The 23,235-nt window shown below is 38.2% G+C and overlaps 1 protein-coding gene across 3 annotated transcripts in view; it reads right to left on the reverse strand.

Moving 5' to 3' along the window:
• Positions 1 to 23,235, reverse strand: part of ntrk3b (neurotrophic tyrosine kinase, receptor, type 3b) — a 217,019-nt gene that overhangs the window by 113,985 nt on the left and 79,799 nt on the right. For all 3 annotated transcript variants that reach the window (XM_026174796.2, XM_026174786.2, XM_026174770.2), the window contains exon 4: positions 9,929 to 9,997. In XM_026174796.2, coding sequence (XP_026030581.1) covers positions 9,929 to 9,997 — 69 coding nt within the window. The remainder of the gene's footprint in view (positions 1 to 9,928; positions 9,998 to 23,235) is intronic.

Raw genomic sequence — 23,235 nt, forward strand, 5'->3', positions numbered from 1 at the left:
GTTTCCTTCAAGCTGGCTAACGATCCACCCTGCTACTCCAGAGAGGAGGTAATGATCACCACCGGAGGCTGTTTTTCTGGGAAATGTACACACAGGTGCTTTAGCTGAGGAGCCGTGGATCACAAGCAATGATAAGCCATATACTTCATTGTTGTTCGCATGCTTTGATCTCAGCTTGAATGCACTGCTTCCTCTCCTTTTACTGGAGGAATTATTTTAAGTTTTTAAATCCTATGTTTAATAAATCGCCTTATTTGGCTTATTTTTACCACAGTGCTGAGCTGCCGGGGTTGACTAGGTGTTGTTGTTCCTGGCTTTGTGGCAATTCAGTACAAAGATGTTAGTCTATAAATGCTCGGGTTACCGGTTTAACTGGCTTTTGCTTACTTCAGCTACAGATGTTAATGTCTCCAAGAAGAAATGAAATATTTAGCTGACTTCTAGCTAAACCACTTTACTGATAACAAAATAAAATGGCTGAGTGGAGGATAGTATGAGGGTATTTACGGTAACAGTTATTGCCATTTGGATGCCTTTTTACCATAAAAAGGTAAACTGTTACAAGACATGCCAAACAATGACCATAAAACTTTTTTTGTCTTTGGAAGGACGCAAACATGTAGGACTAACATACCTAGCTCTGTTATAGCTCAAGTCACCGTGAGTACTGCTGCATACAGTGCAGTGTAACCATCACCTCCAAACACTCGAGTACAGAACACTGTACTCCTCAGTGGTTGGTATCTTGGCTACATAGTAGAAAACAAGCGACAAAAAGTATTTGGTCAGTAGGAGGAAGATAACATGTTGATGCCACTCAAAGCTTGTTTTCTTGTTTGTTTGTTTTGTTAACAAGGCCTTGTATTGTTCATGTACTGCATTTTGGTATTGTTTGGTGCGTGTGCAAGATGGTGGTGTTGATTCATTTAAGGAATCTAGTGAAATGTAGCTACGCAGTTTTTGAGTCATTTCAAGTGATTTTTGCCAGATATCAGAAAAATTACATTATAATTTACAGCATAGTATACTGAATCTAGAGTATACTAAATGAAGTATCTAATATGAGATGGAGTGTTACTTTTATTTCCATAGAAGTAGCTGTAAGCATGCTAGGTTACCTCAGAAAAGCATTTTTCATAAGCTGTGTGAATGTTATTATGCAGTATTGTTGGTTTTTTGGGGGGGGGGTTTTTGGCTCAGTATCCAGCAAATCAACCAAAGCAACTGTATGTATAATTTACTTGAGAAGCAGCTCTTAGCAGTTCTCAGATAATTCTTATACATTGCCATTTTTCACACTTCAGAGACATTCACGTAGAGCAAAACTATGCGTAAAGAGTGCAGGGAGGAAAACAAGAGTGCTTGACATGTTTACGATGCTGTGCCAAGAATAGCAGTGGAATGAGACTGGATTTCAACACAGATGCTCTTTTGCATGGATTAACAACAAGGATGCAACATGTAGCTTAAGCTACAGTCTGCTAGAATGAATTAAGCTTTCATGCATTAAACACACATTAAACTTGCTTTAAGTTTTAAATCTCCTGGTTATCATGGTATCATGTAATGTACTATAAGCAAAAGTTTGGCAGGCTTTTTGCTTTTATTATATAATAAATGGCCTTTATTTATTGATTTTCGGTAACATTATTCTGATTTTTTGTCTCCAATTTTCATGCAGAGCATTCTTTGCTGTTGTTTTTCTGCACATCACTTCACATAGATCACTTGTCAATCAAACTGTGTGGTGAGTATTGTCATTATTATTGTTATTATTACAGCATGGAAAAGAGATAATCGAGCTGTCATGCCATCAGATTGGATTGGATAGTCTTGAAGAAGTTGACTGACAAACAGACGTCTATTCAAAAGTATTGGGTTCAGTAAATAGATGTTGTATGAACTGGTCTCAAATCAGCAGCACACTGTTTGTTGACCTCAGCAAAAATGTCTTGTTGTGTAGCAGAAAGTGGATAAAGTCTTGACACAGGGTAGTATAAAGTATTCAGGGAGAATAAATGTCAAAAAACGAAAAAATGAACAGTCGACTCAAACAAAGTCAGATTTACAACAAGCATTTTCCCCTGAACACTTGCTTTTAGCACACTCTGCTAAGTGTGCATCATCGTTTCTTCACACTCCTGTTTGCTGCTGGACCGCTTCCATCACTCTCACGCTGCATCTTTTGCTTATGTCATGGATAAAGTGGCATGCTGCAAATAAATAAATCACTGTTTTGTCTCGTCATTGCTTTTCTTTAAAGTTGCACTGTTCTGGTCAGTCAGTGTCCCTGCAGCTTTTCTCTCGTTGCCTTACTCTTTTATTTTCTTTTTCAAGCCACTAAGGGATAATTTGTCTCAAGAGACAAACCTGATTTTGGCTTATCGACAACAGCTCCTGCACAGCAATCGTGGAGAGGAGTGGGGACACCAGAGACATGTCAGGGAAGGCTACACGTAGGAAAAATGGACCAAGTGAGCAAGAGCTTAAGGTGTTTTTCCCAGTTTCAGTTTCAGTTGGGATTCTTTTTATTCTTCAGCTGCTGTTTTCATGAAACGCTTTTATGATTGTAGTATTTGTGGTGAAAGATGTATGCAATACCCCTTTATAGGCTGGCATCTATATAGTACTGTCATTACTGTAATTTGCTTTAATGGATAGCTCTTATTTTACTACCTGTAGCCTGAACACTTCTATGCTTACTATTCCAGTACACCCTCTTAAAATAATGTTGTTTTGACTGCCAGAATCCATGCCTTCTTTGCACTTGCTTCGCCTACTGTGCTTAAAGAGCAACCAGACAGAGACTGCTTTGTCAACCCACAGCAAATGTATATTTTCATTTTTATATTATTTCCAGCTGTTTTTAGTAATAAAGATCTTCAGTGGTTCACTGGTGTAACAAATGAAGTACTTCAAAGTATCAACCAAATGAGTAAATAGGCAACTATATTGCTTACAACTTTACTGTATCATATAATTACACTATCTGCTTTAAGTCATCATAATAAACAGGGAAATTACTCTGCTCATTTCACACAGCACATTTTCATTCTTGGGTTCTATTAGAGTAGCCTTACATGAGTCACAGTTCAGACGCTCCTCATTTAGTTTATACTGAGCTTTGGTGTAGCTCTGTCACTCGACATGGAGTTTTAGCTCCTCCCCCTCGGTCAGATTAAGCATGTTCTGACATCAACAGGAAAATTGATATTTTCTTTCTCTCATTTTAGCAACCCACAAAACTTACACCCAACATCTGGCACAAAGTGAGAAAGTCTGATGGAATAAATTAGAATTTCGTAGCTTTACCAATGTGTAACAATTTTGACATCAGAGAATGCAAATTAATAACAAAATATTGACACTTAATGCTCAGAGAAAAAAATTGAATGACAAATCTAAATATAAATCATTAACAACAAATCTGTTGCTTATTATGCCAGTGAACAACTGATAAAATAAGCAAATTATTAGCTTATTTTTACTTTAATACCACCCAATCCCTCCTAGACACTCACTATTTGGAAAAACGCAACCAAGCCAGCATTTTCAAATTAACACATGGCAGGCCATTTTGTAAAAGTGTTGTTTACAGGGCACAAAAACACTGTTTGGGAAGAGAATGGAAACTGAAAGGGAAAAAAATCAGAAATAAATTAAACCCTTAACATTGAACCTCAATGTTACTAAAAACGACTAAAAGCTTAGAAGCATTTTGTTTGTTTGACTCAGTTTAAAGTGAAAACTGTGATTTAACAAGTGCGTGCCCCTATGGTGAAAAGGCAGGAAATGATTGTTTTATTTTTGTGCACATTTGATTATAATTAAGGAACTATTGTTGCAGAGTTACTGGTATCCTGGAATAGTTTATACCCCTTGAATCACGATGCTTTATCATTTCAAGGAATATCTGATTTTTCAAATTTCATTGAAAATAGGCTGATGACTCTAAAAATACAGCACCTCAATTTAGCAGCACCAGTTTTAAGGGGTTTGGTTTGGGCTCTACTATTTTGCTGTTTGTTACATTCTCCTGAAATTCAGAAACAGGTTTTGGTCTTTTCTGCTTCTTGTGAATTTTTTAGACACACAGACTGGTGAATGAGCAGACTTTGATACTAGCTGTTTTCAGATTCCTCAACTGAAAATCTTTACATGATTCTCTTAAAACCTGAGCTTGAGGTGTGACCCTGAAAACACGATTTGTGACATCATGCCTTATTCAGATATCCTCAGAACCTTCCCAACTCTAATATTAAAAATTGCACCATGTATATTTTCATATTTGTGTACTGATACACAGATGTTTCACTGAGGGTGAATCCATCTAAACAATTTTAACTTAGACACAAAATATGATTCAAAGCAGAACATGTTCATCTATTACCAAACATCTGATGGGAACCTTTAATATTATGTATTTAGCTTTTAATTCAATTTTAACTTACTGGCTTTAATCAAACTTCTCTAAATACCTTAAGTGCATCATCACAGATATGGTGGAAAGTAAACATACAGATAATCAGTATACATTGAAACAACTATTTATACTACCACAAATGCAAAGTGCATTTTATATGAATCTATCACACAGTCATACCTAAAGTCAGAGCAATCGCGTCAAGTGAGAGCTTCTGTCATGCTGCCATGGGATTGTTTCCTGTATACCATTACAATTACTCACATTTTAATTGTATAAATTCTATGCCATGTAAAAGCGGTTGGGCTTTCAGTTTTTAGGTATTCATGTATCTGACAGTTTTCTTCACTGTATGTGGGGCAGGGTAATTATTACACAGGTGTAAACGCACACTCGTGAGCTTGGTATGACTGTTTAAATGTTTAAGCGGGCCAGTTATGCTCATTCAGATCCATATTTTTTATTCTTGGACTTTACTAGAGGAGATTTGCATATTTCACAGCTCAAAATAATTCATATTTTTCACTTTTATTCATCATTTTATTAACATACTGGGAATTGATTGGTTGAATTGAGGAACTGCACCATCTGAAACAACGTTAATCATTTTAGTTTCCTTCCCTTTAAGGCCAACCTGCCTTTAACCCTCTCAGGCTCAAATGAAACTTTTTGTTGCTAATGCACAACCAAGTCCTGCAGTGTTACTTCTGAGTAAAAAAAACTCATAAAATATGTATGTGGGGTAATCAGGTTGTTAGTTTTTAACTGTTGCAAATCGGCAAGATAGTTGGTTAAGCCAACTATCTTGAGATTGGCTGCTTCTCCCTAACAGGAGGTTGACTAGTGTAGGGCTTGCTGCTCAAAGCCAGATTGGTGTACCTGATATCCCCTCTCAATAACATCACACAGAGCCAAGTGTAGAAAAAATAAATCTCAGAAACCAAGTTATTATAGTATGAAAAAGGAGATTTGGCTCACAGGCATAACTTGTACATATGCTCTTCTCATTTTTTAAACTTTGGCCATTGTAACAGAATATGATGGAAAATACGGAAAAAGCACAATAGATCCACAGAACCTAAACTGGTTTTGATGTATGTAAGCATACAAAGCGTGCTACAGGCGATACAGTAAATTTCCTCCAGCTGTCCTGTGTCAAACTAAGAGATTAAGCCAAACTAAAAGATGACCCTACAACAGTAAAGACATCATCTGGTGTGACAGAGCTTTTTCAGCCAAGTGTTAAGTGTCTCTATGCCCCACCAGTAGTTCAGAGGTATTGTTTTAAAAGGGAAAGGCCTTGTATTTTAAATTTTTACTCGTGGCTGCTTTCACAAAGATCTGTGTTGACAACTTGACACGTTTTCTTCCCTCTGCACAGATTGTACCCAGCAGTCTGAGTTTCAGAGCATGTGGTGACCTCTTGAAAGTCTAGGCCACTGCTGCCCCCAGTCAAGTCTTTTCCACCACATTTAACATTTTAATACTCCTTTACCCTCATGTGAGTCAGTCTTTGATGTTTCTGAAAAGTCCATGTAAATGTCATGCATTTAAGTAAGTCTGTCCTGAGTGCAACTAGGTCCTAATAAAACGAAGGTTAAACTTTAGCAATTTACCTGTCATGCTGCTCTTGGAAATTCGGCATTTAATTCTTTCTAATCACCTGGCAGCCATATCACAAGATTACCAGTTTGATCCATTCATACTTCACACATACTCAAAGAAAATTCCATTTTGCAGCGAGAGGTTTGAATGTTTGACTTTGCGTCGGCCGCTGCTTCCCTGAGAGTTGGGATTAAAGAGCCGCTAACAGAATAAAGGGATTCGAGAGGCGCGTTGCCTCAGGCAGATCGCGTCAGTTGCTAAAGAAGAAGAATATTTGCAGCCGTTGTATGGCTTATGATTGGCTGGGTTTGCACCACATCGCAGTAGCTCCAGTCCTTTGGCTAAAGGGCACACAGACAAAAAGGCAGAGCCGATTATCTGTGTCTCATCCAGAGGCAGCACACAGCAGACATCCATTGTATGGCTTCAATGTGATGTTGAAGCCTTTCACAGGAGTCACAAAAGACTTGAGATTATTGAGATTTCCCTGATAGTATTGCCATTGTTACTGATATTAAGATATTGCAAGGAGTGTGAAATATCTGTGCAACCAACCTGCAAAACAAAGTAACTGTTTTAGAGTTACACGTTAGTGGGCTTGATAAGAAGTGTTTGATAAGAGTAAACACATTGAATGATAACAACTCCTTCACCCTCTTCAATGTTGTCTCGTTGTAATGGATCCACTGTAATATTTGGTGAATGAGGTGCAGGTTCAACGTATCTGAACCACAGCAAGCTACTGAAAATGTAGAGGGTGTTTGAGGTTAACAGGAGTCATGCCTCCATGTTAAAGCAGCTGTTGCGCACCACTTTCTACTGACGGAAACATGCTTTACACCAGTTTAATTATGTGTAAAGCAGCACTCAGAAGCAGGAAATGCAGCGTTTAATTCCAAACTTGACCAATCAGTGCTCCTTTGATGAAACTGTGTGTTGATTAATGGTGTTGTCAGTGAGTACTTTTATCGTTTTTTTTGTATCATCTTCCTGGTCAGCGTTTGATCTGTATTAATTAAATTCTTTTTTTTAAAAACTGTTATTTGCACGTGCCATGTGGTACGCATCATTTCCCCCCTTTATTCTCATTCACAACAACTTGTGAAAGCAATTAGAGCAATGCTTTAAGTAGCAGTAATGATACATACAATGAATTAACCAACAGAGACGCTGTTATTTTAAAGCTTGTAAAGGACTTCCAGGCTTAAATTAAACCATTTGCACATTTCCTATTCATTGCAGGTCACTGTCACCACTGTGTTGCAGCTTTGAAATTGGTTCACTTTCATTGTTAAAAAAAGAATGAAATATAATTACAATAACAGTGCCTAGAGTGACTGAGATAACACGGTTTAGCGACACCGTCGTGGCAAAGGGCCACGCTCTCCTTTCGTCACATAAAACGGAAATTATTTCAGCCGGTTTGATCTTCCTCTATTTACATAATATCAGTGTGGTTGAGCAACACGGGTGGGCATTTATCATTGATACTGCATTTTGAAATATTCTAATAATTAAAGGCAATAGCTGTCCGGTGAGCAGGATTCATTTGGCATGATTGAATGATTGGCACTTTCCAAGCCAATTTGGTTTCGGGTGACCATACAGACACGGTAAAGAGAGTAATGATGTCAGGGACACGTCGCCAGCTCATGATAGAGTGACTCATTTCCTATTAGCAAGGCCTGATTCCACATGGTTTCCTTTTTGCATAACGCCTCGACCCACGTCTGTGCCGCCACGCCACTTCGACTGACACCTCTTAACTAAACACACAAAATGGAATAGACATAAGCCCTCACTCCTCATCAGCATTCAGTAGAAACACGGGCATCACCCTGGCCCTGCTTTTCATGTAGGAAAACAAAGGCACCATTTGTACGCATCTAGAATGGTTGCTTAAGAAGAAATAGGATTGCACATCAGAGCAAATCGTGCCCTGTGAGCTGTAACAGTGATTTGGTTCAGGAAGAAACTGAGCTTACTATTTTACTCTGCTTTGTGTGATTTACATTGTGATTTCAGGTCATTTAATTGTTGAATTACACTGCAGCCTTCAGTGTTTACTTAGGGAAAAAGTTCTGGATCTTGTGTGTGAAATTAAAGCTACAATGTATAATATATTAATACAAAAAATGCATTATGTGCTGTTGCTGTGCTGCTGTTTGTTATTTATGGCAAAAAGAGAAATAAGATTTATTCTGCAGTTTTGGCTATTAGTTTCTTTGCAGATGAATCTTATGCATGTTTCTATATATTCAGTATTGGTCTAGTTAAACTATGTGTTGTTAAATTTTTTTGCAGCCTGTGCGACTGGAGAAAAGATTTTTCAGTGAAAATCTCTCATAATTCATGCATCCATCCATGCAGCCGTGCATGCATGCATATCTGGGTCTGGGTCGGAGGGGCAGCGTCTAATAAGAGATGCCCGGACCGTTTCCCCACTCACTGGCCACACCACAGCGTTCCCAAGCCAGCCAAGAGATGTAATCTCTTGATTGTGACCCTAATTGGACATGCCAGAAACACCTCAACCAGACGGCGCCAAATAACTTAATCTCAGCCAACCTTTTCTGGCAGAACAATGCTACAGATTTACAATAGTATGCAACTTCTTTAAAAAGGGCTATTCCAGTTATTGAATATGCTTACTTAAAGCCCCAGAGATTTTGACTTAACTTTGCTTTTTAAGGATTTCTTTAGAACATAATGCATTCATGAATAAATAAAGCCAAGGTTAAAAAATGATGAGTTGACATAGAGAGAAAAACACAAATAGAGAAATCTCTCGTGAAAAAGACAAAAAATACTGCTCATGTGGGATCCCAGGCTTTCAAGGCCTTTAATAATCATTTGTAAAGCTATATTTTACGCTGTGATCTGGAAGAGGAAAATTGTGAAAAAACTTTGGAAAAGATATTTTATATATAAGTTAGACCCTGTATGAATAATAAGATGAGCCAAATGCCAAACTAGATTGAGAACTGGACAGCTGGTAAGACAACAAATGTGAAGAATTGCCATTTTCAGTCAGGAATAAAATTCACAACCCAATAACAGGCACAAAGAGGGATTCAGAGACCCATCTGCCTCCAATGCGGGCCCACAATGAGACGACACTTGTGTAGCTCTGTTATAGGGTATGGTGTGAGCTGCTTCCTACACAGAACAAAAAACATCTCTCCGTAATATTGGTGAGTCCTGCAAGTGTGAGGGTTACGTTTGAAGCTAAATGTCCAAAATGCAAGCCTACAACATGTTTGTAGGGTTATCCCTCTGCTCTGCTGTTTGCAGTGTACGACCAGAGATCAGCATTGTGTCGTGCTCTCTGTGGGCCTGCTCTGCTTCTACCTCTGAAAATAGCACAATAAGGAGGCCTGCTTGAAATAGCCTTGTATCACATCCTGCTATACCACAGTTTTATATGCCAGGAGGCGCATATGAGGAGCGCAAGCGTTCGGGGAGCAGCTAAGGTTCATATGATGGACAGCGCTGACAGGCGTAATGATGTGTAAATTACAAGCGGGTCCACATCGCAATGTTCTCCCTGGTGGTGAAAGAGCAAACTCATTTCATAAACACAATGATCACTAAAATATTCATAACAAACAAGGAAACGGGGTGAGATTCCCTTCTCCTACCAGGCCATTAAATTTCCTTTGTGCACGTTAATTAAGTCAACAAATGACTTATAAGATCACAGTGCCACTATAGTGCCTATAGGGCCAGTCTTCTGCATGCGCTCCGACAAATTAGAGGTTTTGTACAACAAAGACAGGAATTATAATGGTATGCGGTGAAGACAATTTGTATTGAGGCTGATAGTACGTAGGGAGCAGTGATAAAGTGCTGTAATAAAATACAAACAAAAGGCAGCGAGACAGATCAGACGAGACTTACAGCTCTTGGAGTTGGAGGTGCTGGAAGAGCTGCCATGACAGAGTGGTGAGAGGATTCTTTGACAAGTTTCTGTGGAAGAAAGAAAAACAAAAGGAATGTTAAATCGAGTTATTTTATGTGAATTATTTTAGGTCCCTTCCTTGATGTCATGTTTGTTCTGCTTTTGTACAATTTCTTCTGTTCCATTTCCGAGGTCTTTTAGTTCCAGAAACCCAATGGCAAAGCTTTGTGGGGTCATTTTGACATTTTTCTCCCCCTTTTAAGCTAAAGGGAAACTTTTAGTCTCTTTGGGTTTTTTTTTTTTTTTTGCAATGTTCTAGATTTATTTTTAAACAGATAAAACTGGCATTTCCCCATCAATCTAGAAGCAATGAACTATAAGCACAAGTTTATGTCTTTATAGATGTTTGCAAATTTATAATTTAAGACCGAAATGTTTAAATCCCTTATTTAAGCATTCAGAACCTTACCTGAATACACAGAAGGAGACATAGTGGCAGCAATGACTCTACAGGCTTTGGATTCAGTTAATGTTAGGAAAAAACAGAATGCTTTTTTTTTGTTTCTATATACGGTAAATAAAATGTTTTGCAATGTCAAAACAAGTTACAAAATGGCAAATGGCCTGTATTTGTATAGCACTTTTACTAGTCCCTAAAGACCTCAAAGCGCTTTACACATCCAGTCATTCACCCACACATTCACGGCAAGCTACATTGTAGCCACAGCCACCCTGGGGCGCACTAACAGAGGCGAGGCTGCCGGACACTGGCGCCACCGGGCCCTTTGACCACCACCAGTAGGCAACGGGTGAAGTGTCTTGCCCAAGGACACAACGACCGAGACTGTCCAAGCCGGGGCTCGAACCGGCAACCTTCCAATTACAAGGCGAACTCCCAACTCTTGAGCCACGAGCCACGATCGCCCACAAAATTCAACTTACACAATTTTGTCAAGTTTATGGGAGAACCCATTTCTAAAAGTTGCTTTGACACATAACTATAGAGTATAAAAACAGCTAGAGCAAATGATGTGTGTGTGTTATTTTGGGGGTGGACAGTGTCAATCAATTTCAGTCTGAAGGGGTATTCATCTTCTACAGTTCTGACCAACTCCCTGTTCCTGGTTCTGAGAGGCACCCCAACAGCAACCCCCAACTAAAACAGCAACTGCCATACTTTACCATTAGAATTGTATTAGCTAGATGATAAGGCGTTCACCAGATACAGCGCTTTGAGGTCTGATTTCCAGTTCACCTTATTACAAACTGAAGTGCCAAATACTGAATATGAGAAGTTTTCAGTAAGTATAAATGTACAAAAAACAAAAACAAAAACCCAAACAAAACACATTTTCACTTTGTCATTACAGGTTGCTGAGTGTATTAATGGGGAAAACACATTTATTCATTTAAAAATGGATCTGCAAGTGTCCAAAGAACCAAAGAGGTCGGAGTATTTTCTTTAAATAACAAAGCCACATTTTAGTAAGACAAAATTAAACAGCCTAATTGCAATGAGAATCCACATGCCTGTATTAATGGATGAAAATAAGGCAAAGTACTATTGACAAAGAAAAGGGACCAGCCCTGGCTGAGTGGAGCTTCAGGGCTCAGCCAACTCAATAAAAGTAAGTTGACCGCTTTCAAGTCAAATAATTCAATTGACTTAAGGAAACCCTCCGGCTTAGGAAGCCATTAAATTCAATAGCAAACAACCAGAGACTTACAAGTGATTTGACCAGAACCTTGAATTAGTTTAAATATGAACATCAGGCATCTATGAATACATTTATTAAATCATATAACCTCTCTGTAAGGGTTTTAAAATAGCCGTTTATCATAAAGCAGTGTACAACATTGAATCCTATTAGCTGTATATGAAGCATCAAAGTGCTCTATTACATCATGAGAGAATCATTTTATCTGATCATTGTTTTCTTTGCTGTAGTTTCAGAGCAACACTCGCTCAGTGACTCATATATTCTGCACATTATTGCTGCTTTGAACTGATATAAAAGTAAGAGCATCTATAAGAGGAGGAAGAAATGATTTATTCAGTCACAGGAAATGACATGATGTAATTTATGATACATATACTGAACCTTAAAGGAGCAACTCAAAATATAATTCAGCAAATAGATAACAGGTTGTTTATCAAAATATGGATACCTAATTAGTAAAAATTTTAAAATGAACAGTTTTCTACATATATCAGTAACATCAGGATTGTATTACAGAGCATAAGACCATTATTAGAATGTGTCTAAAAAAACATGGAAATTGTATAAACAGTGTGATATATAATTTAAATAACATAATAAAACAAATAAAATAATAAATAAAAAGTGCCAAATACACACAATAGAGTATGCAGTTTTAATATTCTCTCTCTCTCTCTCACACACACACACATACACACTCACACACAGTCTAATATGTTAATTTGTATGGAAGACATTAGATGCTCCTGTATCCAGACGTGTCGCTATAGCAACAGGGAGCTAAGGATGTTGCAGGTCTGACTTATTTCCTGTGATATCACACATGCAATCACACATGCAAACACACACACTTGCAGATTTAAGAAATTTTTACATCTGCATAAACACACTCACACGTATTGGTTAAACACACTTGAAATGTACGCTGATGTGAATGCTCTAAATAGAGGAGATGTGTGGCAGAATATGTAAAGATGCTGCATGAAATTTCATCTCCAAAAGGAAACCTGTGTTCCCAAAGGGGTTGTATTATGCACTGAAAGAATACATTATGGGAGAATGAGAAAGAGAGAGAGGGGGAGAGAGACAGACAGGGAGAGAGAGGCAAAAGGTGGGCGAGCAAACAGCAGCTCATTAGTTGATGCAGAGCAGGGCTGCTCAACACCAGCATCAAATCACACATCCCGAAATAGACACATGTTTAGACCACAGATCTCCAAAAAGGTACATGTCAATTGACAAACTACATCAGCCATACATCAGACCAAAGGCCTTATAATCTAAATACATTAGACCTGAGAGCTCCAAACAAGCAAAGATTTCAGACTCAAAATAGACCTACACCAAAGCACAGTATAAGATTTTGTTGCTTATTTTATATGCTACCCTAAATGGAAAAATTAATCATTGTAATGCAACATGTCATGAAATACCCACCCTTAGCCCTAGAGGGCAGACAGCACTAGCAAAGATCCAATTTCATGCATTAAATTTTTGAAAAATACTTTTCTAAAAATATATAAAATTGCTCCATTTGCAGAATTTTGTTACAGTAATATGCTATGAAAAGCTGCATTTTCTTTCTTTAGTAATATCAACCCAGTGAATAAATTATTTTACTAACTACAATGACAATGTTGGGCCATTTATGACTTCTACAATTTAAAACCTCAGGTATGTTTTTGCTCATAACTCTATTATACTCTATTATAAACAGCAGTTTAAGTCATAATATATGGATGTCTTTAAACCTTATTTTTTTACTTCCATTACTAACTTCAGGTGGAAAAGAATGGCTACACGTGTCCATTCTGGGACAGGATATTGACAACAAGTTAAACTGGAAGACCAACACAGAGGCTGTGTATAAGAACAGGATGAGCAGGCTCCATTTCTTTAGTGGTGGAGATTTTCTATCACTCAGTTGTGGGGAACATAATGTACTTTGCTGTGTTCCACAGGGAGAGTAGACTGACTCTGTGATTGGCTGCCAACTCGACACTTTTGAAGGCACCAAAGTTTTGTCTTTTTTTTTTTTTGGATAATCTTGACCACCTTCTGTGGCACCATTTACTGGTCAGGCAGCTGAGCAGCTTCTCTGATTCAGCTCCATGGTGTTCACCACCACTAACCACCACATGGATAGTTCATTTAGATATACAGAAACAAGACTGAAGCTATTAAGCTATGAAAGTAAAGTTATTTTTGACGAGGTTTTTTTGAGATATTGACAGAACTGTGTGGTAAGTCTATATGCTTGACTGTTAGCTTAGATAAACAAGTGTAAGAAGATTGGAAGGCTTTAGTGGCGCTGGTAGGGTGCTTTTTCTTTCTGTTTTGTGGGTGAGCCAGACTAAATGTTTCCCTGTTTGCAGTCTTTATTTTAAGCTAAGATAAATATCTCCATGTAGGTGTATATTTAACAGACTCGCAGCAAAGAAATTAAATTATTTGTCACCATTACTCTTCTTTGATTAAAATGTAATTCATAATGACAAAGTGTGAGCGGAGATGCAATTTATTCATTTATTTTTATATATGGAACTACAATGTGACAACTAAATAATCAGTGGAAAGCAACTCATGTTTTAACTATTAATACTCATGAGCCTTTCAATTAAGTGACAAATATGTTTTAGTTGTTCTATGCTTGCATACATTAAGTAGAAAGGAGGAGAGGAGGAGTGCCTTCTGAGCACAGAGTGAGACCTCCTTCACATCTCCGCCAGGAAGTGTTCTGTTTTCAAAGGTCATCCTTCGCATCTCGACAAGAAATGTCAGCTAAAATTGGATTGGGAGGGGGTAGTAAATGAATTAATAAATATATAAACAAATCAGAAAAGAAGCCATCAAAGACAAGGGAATGCCAAAAGACAGGAGGTGAGGAAGGCCAAGAGCTGCAGAGTGGAGGAGGGAGTGATTATTAAATTAAAAAATTAGCGATGTAGAAAATTAATCTATTTATAAACTAAGCAGCTTAGTTACCAGGCCTAGAAGGCTATACCATACCACCTCCCAACACACACAACCACATACACAGTATATACTATACACTCACATGCACGCAGACTTGCACTGACTAAACTGTAAAACAGCATCAGCATCCACACAACAGCTTTTAGTCACTGAGCCACAAATCATCTCCACTACTTAGACAGCGCTCATTTGAATAAGGAATTATAATTATGTGATTCACATGAAATTTTCATTAGGTTGGGGTAAAGGAGAAAAAAAAATGTATTACAGCGACGGATGTATCTAGGTGTTAATATTGATGACAGCCTTGGCTCACCCAGCCACAGGGTGACGAAGTGAATGCTAAACTAAAACTGGATGTTTTGCTCCTCTGCAGAGGAGATGCAGCTCCTCCTCCCTCTTCTTTAATAATTCTGTTTGGCACGGATGCCACTGGGAGGGCTTGGCCACTTGAGAGGGTTGGCTAATTAGTGCGGCATTACTGGTAGCTACTGTCTGAGTGTGGGGGAGCTCAGTGGATTGACATTCAGGACCACGCGGAGGAGAACCAGACAGCTACTGAGCGAGATGTCGCAATGGATCAGCAGAACGGACATGATGGAATCTAGTCATCATCTGTCACGCTGAAGAGAAGCTGCTAATTTTTGCTACAGCAAAACATACTAATTGCTTCCTTTTGCAACTGTTCCTTTTTACAGCATTATGTTAATCATAAAAATATTTTCAATATTTTCTTAAAATGTCTGAGAGCTCTTTATTTTATGACTAATGACTGTAATTGCAAAAAAAAAAAAAAAAAAAACACTTTCCAAAATTTGATGTCTAGCTTTGAAATATCATGGGTGTCAATCTTAAAGACAAGTAGTTTTCCTCAGTGCTGAGATGCTGACATTTTAGGAAAAAAGCAAAAGAAAAAAGTGGACTAAGTTTGACAGCAGCCATATGTAGTTTATGAAAGTGAAAAATGTAAAGGTGGAAGCATTTTAACCTAGGTTATCTCTTCTCTGAAGTGTTTGCTACAGTATCAGAACATTAGCCTCCAGATTACTTAAAAGGCAACTACAACATTACATGAAATACATAAATTCAAACCTGTTCCACTTTAACTTTTATTTAATCCAGGACAAAACACCCTCTTTACCTGGAGACACCTTCATTATTCTGCTGTATTTCCTATGTTGATCCACTGCCTAAGAATTCATTTCTGCACATCACTTGAGCTACTCCTTGAAGTAAATAAATAAATTAGCGCCAAGTTATCTTAGTGAACTTCTCAAACCACATACTCCTGCTAGAACACTCAGATCTGCCACTCAACTACTTCTGACCCAACCCAGATCTCGACTGAAGTCCCGGGGTGACCGTGCGTTTGCTCTGGCTGCCCCGGTACTGTGGAATACCCTTCCTCTCGACCTCCACGCATCTGACTCCATTGCACTGTTCAAATCACGATTAAAAACCCACTTATTCAATCTTGCCTTTCCCTCTAGTTAATATTTCTTTTATGATTTTATATCATGCACTTCTATGCTCATTTAAATTCTTGTTTGCTCTGTACCTGTTGCTTTCCTATGTATTAGTGACAGTTATCTGTTTGCATATTTAGTACTTGCTTTGGTCCTATTTCTATTATCCTCCTCCTATACTCTATTTTACTTGTTAAGCACCTTGGCATACCCTTGGTTTTTAAGTGTGCTTTATAAATAAAGTTTATTATTATTATTATTATTAAGTAAATAATTTCCCTAGTTTGCTAATGTTCAACTTACTGCAACCCCAAACAATATCCTATATCTGGAAGGTCACTGATAAAAAGTCAGCTCCACAGAGGAACAGACAACTTTATAAACTGTGCATAAATCTACGCCTTTCCAGCCAGGTGCATGCCTCCACCTGATAATGCTCAGAACTTATTTCATGTCTTTCAGGTCACTTGGTGTAACACTATGCATTTCACGATCCACAGGTTCATCCCAGTTTAAATATACTACATGCAGTCTCGCTGAATGCATCCTGTAATGGGGTACTTAATATAGGTTTATATGCATGTCCCACCATAGCATATATTATGTATCTTAGCTATATTAAGCTACATTCTTATCTACATTCAGGCTGGAATTTTGTGCTTTTGTTATTATCCAGTTATTATTTACCCCCATCACTGTAATACTGTAGTCAGAACTGCCTGCTCATTGACTAGACGATCACGGATCGATAATTTTTATGCTATTCCTTCTACTTTTTATTATTATTTTTTAAATCAGCTCATTAGCAATTTGTACTTCTGTCTGAAAGTGTAATGTTTTTGGTGTTGTGGTCGACTGGAAACAAGCATCAACTAATACACTGGGTCATATGTGTAGCAGTTTTACAATAAGACTCCAATCTCTAACAAGCTTTTTATCTTTAAACAGCACATTTTTGGGATAAAAAGCTTTAAATGTGCTACTCTAATGTAAATCTGTTGGCACTTCTTTAATTCCTATATTTATATCCATTCTGTTCAGGGTGTATGCTGAAGTCATATGAAAACTCAAACAGGTTTCCGGAGCTGCCATGACCCTGAACTTAATCAGTAGTTAAGAAAATGGATGGATGGATGGATCCTGTTTACAGTGTTGTTATTGCACCATCATAATTAGATTTTTTCATTAGATTTTTGTGCAAATGAAAGTGGTTAATATCACAGATTATGAGCCCTAAATGGAAGTCACAATGAATGAAATCAGTATGTTTTGTGTCTAACTTCCCCCACCCATCTCTCCCCTTCATCTCTGTGGCTACAGTTTGTCTCTTACAAGATTAAATCACATAATGTTGTTTTATAATGGTTGAATCTACCAGCTGGAACAATGAATTTCCAATGCACAGAGTGAATATTTTATTCCTGGCTTCCCTTGTGATGTGATGGCCCTTTACTCTACCTTCACACTGCCATACTGTCTGTTTAACTACATTCTCAAAATCTGCTACAAGCTTCCCTCCTGAGATATTTTAAAAAGGCAGCACAGGAGTGGGTGGGTGAGCACATAGCTAACTAGCCATGAGAAGCTGCTAGAAAGGCAGGCCATTACAAGAAGAACATTTATGACCCTTTGAGAGAGTCCCTGTGTGGGTGCCCGTAGGGTTTTGTTGGAATACAAGAACATGGCTGTGGTCCTGGTTTCTATTGTGGTTTATATGTTACTGTATCAGCTCATAGCAACCACATACCCCCCTTTTTCCTTGTTATCCTAATTTGACTCTGTTTTATGCCATGCTCATCTGCCATGTAGCTTGTCATCCTCATAGATCGGACCAGCGGTCCCGTTCTGTGCTCCAGTCCTCATTCTTCATCCAGCACAGTACCATGACTGACTGGAACATGGCTCAGTCTGATCAAGGTGCAGCAAACTGTGCACCTAGTTTTAAAAGTGCAACTAATCTGTCAAGTCGTGGCAGCTATGGTTTAATGTGAGCAGGCTTGCCTCTGTGCCTGTTCTATCTGTAATCACTTACTAGTTGATACTTATTGTCTTTGAGCATCACAGGCTGGTGGTCACTTGCAGCCTTGGTGTGTTTCTGTATCTGCTTGTTTGTGGTTTCGTTAGCTCTCTGTATTCTGTATTGAATTATTACTGGTTACTCTGTAGTTCGATTGAATTGCTGTACTGAGCCACTTGTTTGACTTCCTGGAGACTTTTTTTGTGTCATGTTCTTGCTAATATAACTAGCAGCTTTGTGAGAGAGGTACAAAGATACTATAGGTCAGAATCAGCTTGTGTTATGCTTCTTATACTTGATGCAGTACCTATCTCAGTCAGGAATATCAATCCATGAAACAATGTCTTTCTTATTACCTCACTACATAGTAGGAAGAGAACTGGGGGCAACTGTGGTTTTATATCCAAGAGAAACAAGTAAATCTGATGTAAAATTACAAATTATATTGCCAAAATGCCCCACAAATTCAGAATATGAAGATAGTACCAAAATATGTGAGATTTCTCTCCTCATTCTTTTCTTTTTCCCAGAGTTCCTCCTAGAAAATGTTTCCCCCCCCACTTGTACATGCAGTCCTTGGACAATTTCAGTGAAACCATCACTCCAAGGCTTCAGCTCACCTCAACAGAAAATCTTCCTGCTTATGCTTTTAGGAGTGTCGATATTTCAAAGAACTCATGTTCTCATATGAATGCATGTTGCATATGTACGCCTTGAAGTACCACATGAAGATGAGTTTTCTTGCAGACTCTTTGAGAGCAACAGTTCTTCAAAGAACCTTTTCAGACACATCTGTGATAAAACCTCTACAAAATAAAAGGTCACATCATTGATGATGGTCACACTTACAAAGGTGTTGCTGAGATTAGAAAAACAAAATGTGGCGTTTGTACAAAATGGAGACTAAATAGTACAATAAATAAGATTAGACATGTTAAAAGGATATAAATGATACTAAATGGTAAATGGTAAATGGCCTGTATTTATATAGCGCTTTACTAGTCCCTAAGGACCCCAAAGCGCTTTACATATCCAGTCATCCACCCATTCACGCACACATTCACACACTGGTGATGGCAAGCTACATTGTAGCCACAGCCACCCTGGGGCGCACTGACATCACACCTTTAAGGTGCACTGCAGATTTATCGCTAAGTATAAAACCCATTTAGTAACTCTTAAACATGGTTCAGCCCACCACAATCTGATAAACAGATTGCTATCTTGACCGAAGTAACGCGCGCGCACGCACGCACGCACGCACGCACACACACACACACACACACACACACAGAGAGAAAAACAGCAGTGAATGCAGGTTTTACTAGTCAAATGAGCTGCTGTGATTCTTAGTAAACTGTGAAAATCACTTGACCCAGACTGAATGCAGCATACTCATGCAAATACTTTTCATGACTCAGTGATTAAAAATATATTTTTTTCAAATTAATTTTTTAAATTCTTCTCTGCTGGTTATATTTGACTTGCATTTTAAGTTCAATTCAATTCAGAAAACCCTCAAAAATCAGATGATTATCTTCGGGCAAGCACCAGTCAAAAGTGGGGAGGACAAACACCCTTTTAACAGGAAGAAACAGGGAGGCTTAGGCAGTCATCCCAGACAAATGGCTGAGAGAGTGAGGGGAAAGAGAAATGGGGGAGCATAGGAGACAAGACAAGAAACAGTAGTCTTCATCCTCGCTGACTTTATAAAAGACTATTTTCATACTTAATATCCAAAAGATCCCCGGGTTGGAAGAGAAATAAATCCCTGGGGAGGTTTGCATCAGAAAGGACATCCGGCACAAAAATCTATGCCACATTAAATATGGGGATCCATCTGCTGTGGTGACCTCTTGCGGATAAGAGAGTGACCAAGAAAAAAGCTACATAAATATTTGTGTATTTAAATCTTGATCCAGCAAGACCCAAATCCCAAATGCTTAAAATTAGAGATGCTTGAATACCTTAATAGCTGAATTTTGTAGACATCAGAAAAGTGTGGTATTTTTTAAAAACACTGGTTTACCATACAGTGGTAACATTATTGTAAACAATAATGTAAAGAAAGGAGGACGCTCTTTTGTTTTTTTGTTTTTTTTTTTGATTTCCCTAAAGTTCCCTAAAATGTTCTTTTACCCTTTAAATAAACCTTTAACTTTGTTTGCTTTTTGACTCAACATGTCATTGTAAAAAGCAATGCAGAAGCTGACAGGCTACTCAGTGACTGTCTCATTTGTTTACAGTAATTACCCAAATGTCCCAAAATCAATGAGGTAATGATTTATTAATGCCAAAATGTGGGATGTAATTAAAATAGAATCATTTGCACAACGCTAATGCGGTCTGTTTTTTTACCCCAGCCCTCCGAATCCCACCCTGCCTCTCCATCCTGTCTACACACACACACACACACACACACACACACACACACACACACACACACACACACACACACACACACACACACACACACACACACACAGAAAATATACTTGTTTTAATATCTTAGTGAGGACATCTATTTAACACAATAGGGCACACCAGCTTACCTCAACCCCACCCATCAAAAACACCTAAACCTAACCATAACCTAATTGTAACCCTGACACTAAAACCACATTTTGAGCCTGAAAAACACCTTCAAAGCTGGTGGAGATGGGCATTTTGTCCTATAAGTGAGTGTTGGTCCCCACAAGTATAGTAGAATGCCAATTTTGTGTCCTCACGAAGATGTACACACACATGCATACACACAAACATTCAGTTCGTGTAGTATAGTCTTTGCACTAGAAGCAGCAGAGTGCAGCCACAGTTCAGAGTCCCCAGAGAAGCTTTTGGGGGCAAACTCAGAAGAAAACATTCACCTGTCATAGCTGGTAAAAGTTTTATGTACTGGCTATCCTCTTTTGAGCTACTCTAGCTTATGATATTTCCAAAAGTATCAGGTAAAATCTTAGTCTTGGTATAAATTTTCTGTATTTTCAAAACATCACAGAGTGGTCTACTACCAATCTAGCATGAAGTTCCTGTAAATCATTCATGAAAAAGAAGAATTCATTCCATGATGTAGTGTCGCCTGTGCTTCAGTGAGACAGCACTTGTATAGCATTACTGATAAAAGAAGCAGAATGAATGGGCTTAAAATCTCCCTCCTTAGGCAGTTCAATCATTGAAAATACAAAGCAAGGGAGTGAGTCCCATAAAATGTGTTGGAGGTACCGTATGGAATTCATTTCATCAAAACAGCCAGAGAGAAACTTCAAACAGCCACCACTTCATTATAATCGAGAATATTATTCACCCCAAATCTGCATCAAACATAGGTAAGGATGGCTCTGGGGAAGAGGGATAAAAATAGTTGATTCTTTAATCTCAGAAAAATCCTCTGGTTGGGGTATATGTGTGCATGTGTTGCACTAATCGCAGTGCACTGCTCCTCTCATCTGCTTTTAAACCTGTTTATTCCTCCTCCACATCTGACCCGGTTAAATAACGTCAAACTGAGACAACTATTAATGTATCCCTCAACAAGGTACGTAACTCTCAGCTGTTTTAGTAAGTCCAACCGTTTGTCAAATGTATAATAGCAGCTCAGAGTCTGTATTAAGGCTGTACTGGGCAGCCTCTTCAGCAGATATATGCAATCTAATGTGAAATAGAGTGGTGCAGAAAAATCAGCCTGCAGCTAGCCATCATATTAATACAGAAAAAAACGCTTGCGGGAACATTTTGTGCACCATAGGTCTAGCAGGTAAGCAGCAATCAGCTAGTTTCAGGTAATCACAACACAACTGCAGATATTCTGGATATCACTGAACCCAACAAACAAACACTGTGCTGAAAGAAAAAAGGGGGAAAAAAGCAATTGTTAGTCTTTCAGTTGCCATGCTAACATATTCTAACCACAAGTACAAAATAAAAAGTGACTGCATTTATTTTATATTGGTTTAATCAATGCTTTCTGGCTTGGGATTATTTGTGGATGAGAACACAGACTCAACTATCATGTCTACACACCCAAAAACAGTTAGCTTGGCAATAAGGCTAGAAATGGAGCGAGGCTCTGCCTTAATGTATGGTAATACTTCACCAAGGTTGTTTGATGATTATAACGCACACAAGTAAGTTATTGCTCCAAAGCAAGAAACACTCAAGCTTAAAATGAAAAAGTTAATTAACTTTGACTTTGAACAACAAGACAGAATATGTTATTTAAAGATAATTAAAGAGGTGTATGTAGTCAAAATTGGGTTTTGGATTGAGTTATTGTACAAATAACTGTTTTCTTCTGCTTTACGTCAACTGGCTGACCGTAGCTTCATTTAATGTTCAGATGTGAGTAGTGCTATTAGTCTTTTCCTCTAATTTAATATGATGCTTGATTTGGTGGTTTACCAAAGTCAGCAAGCTTTATCCTCTCTGAAAAGCTGTCTTTATAAAATTTCATGCCAGTCGTTAACTTTTGAGACACATCTGTTTAAAGATGTCTGAAATTCCCTTGGGTCCACCACGTAGACTGGCTGAAAATCATATCCACACAAGTTCTTTCATGGAAAAAAACCCCAAAAACTGTCCCTTTATATGGGGAAAATTGCTACCTAGAAAAATCAGTATTTGAGAATAGCCGAGCTTATCTTTAGCTCAGTAACTATTCAGCAAACAAAAGCCTTATGGTGACTCATAACATTAATAACAGCCCGCTGTATCTGTTACTTTTATTCCAGCAACAGCTGCGAATGACGAGGAATGATTACTTTTAATAAGGGCTTAATCCTGCCTTTTCACTAGCTTTTTATGAGTCCCGTTATCAACATAATAACACCAACAAATTAGTCTGTGAATACGCGGATTGTTTGACTGATTCTAATCTCTAAACAGCACTTTTTTGTGCCATTTCTACATTAGTTGATGTGAATGTGTAGCCAGGTAAATGAACAAGGATATGACGTAACAGGGGATATGAAAGGCATCCAAACAAGCCATTAAGTTAGGTTAGGTCTATTATGGTAAAGGCATTGAAAAACTGCAATATCAGTTGAGATTTAGGGTTTTCAGTAATTATTGCAAGACAATATTGTGCACAGTCATCCATCTAAGCTGCTGATTGCAGGGGAGAGATGTGA

This window comes from Astatotilapia calliptera, chromosome 1 (genome assembly GCF_964374335.1).
Source record: "Astatotilapia calliptera chromosome 1, fAstCal68.1, whole genome shotgun sequence".
Classification (NCBI taxonomy): Eukaryota; Metazoa; Chordata; class Actinopteri; order Cichliformes; family Cichlidae; genus Astatotilapia; species Astatotilapia calliptera.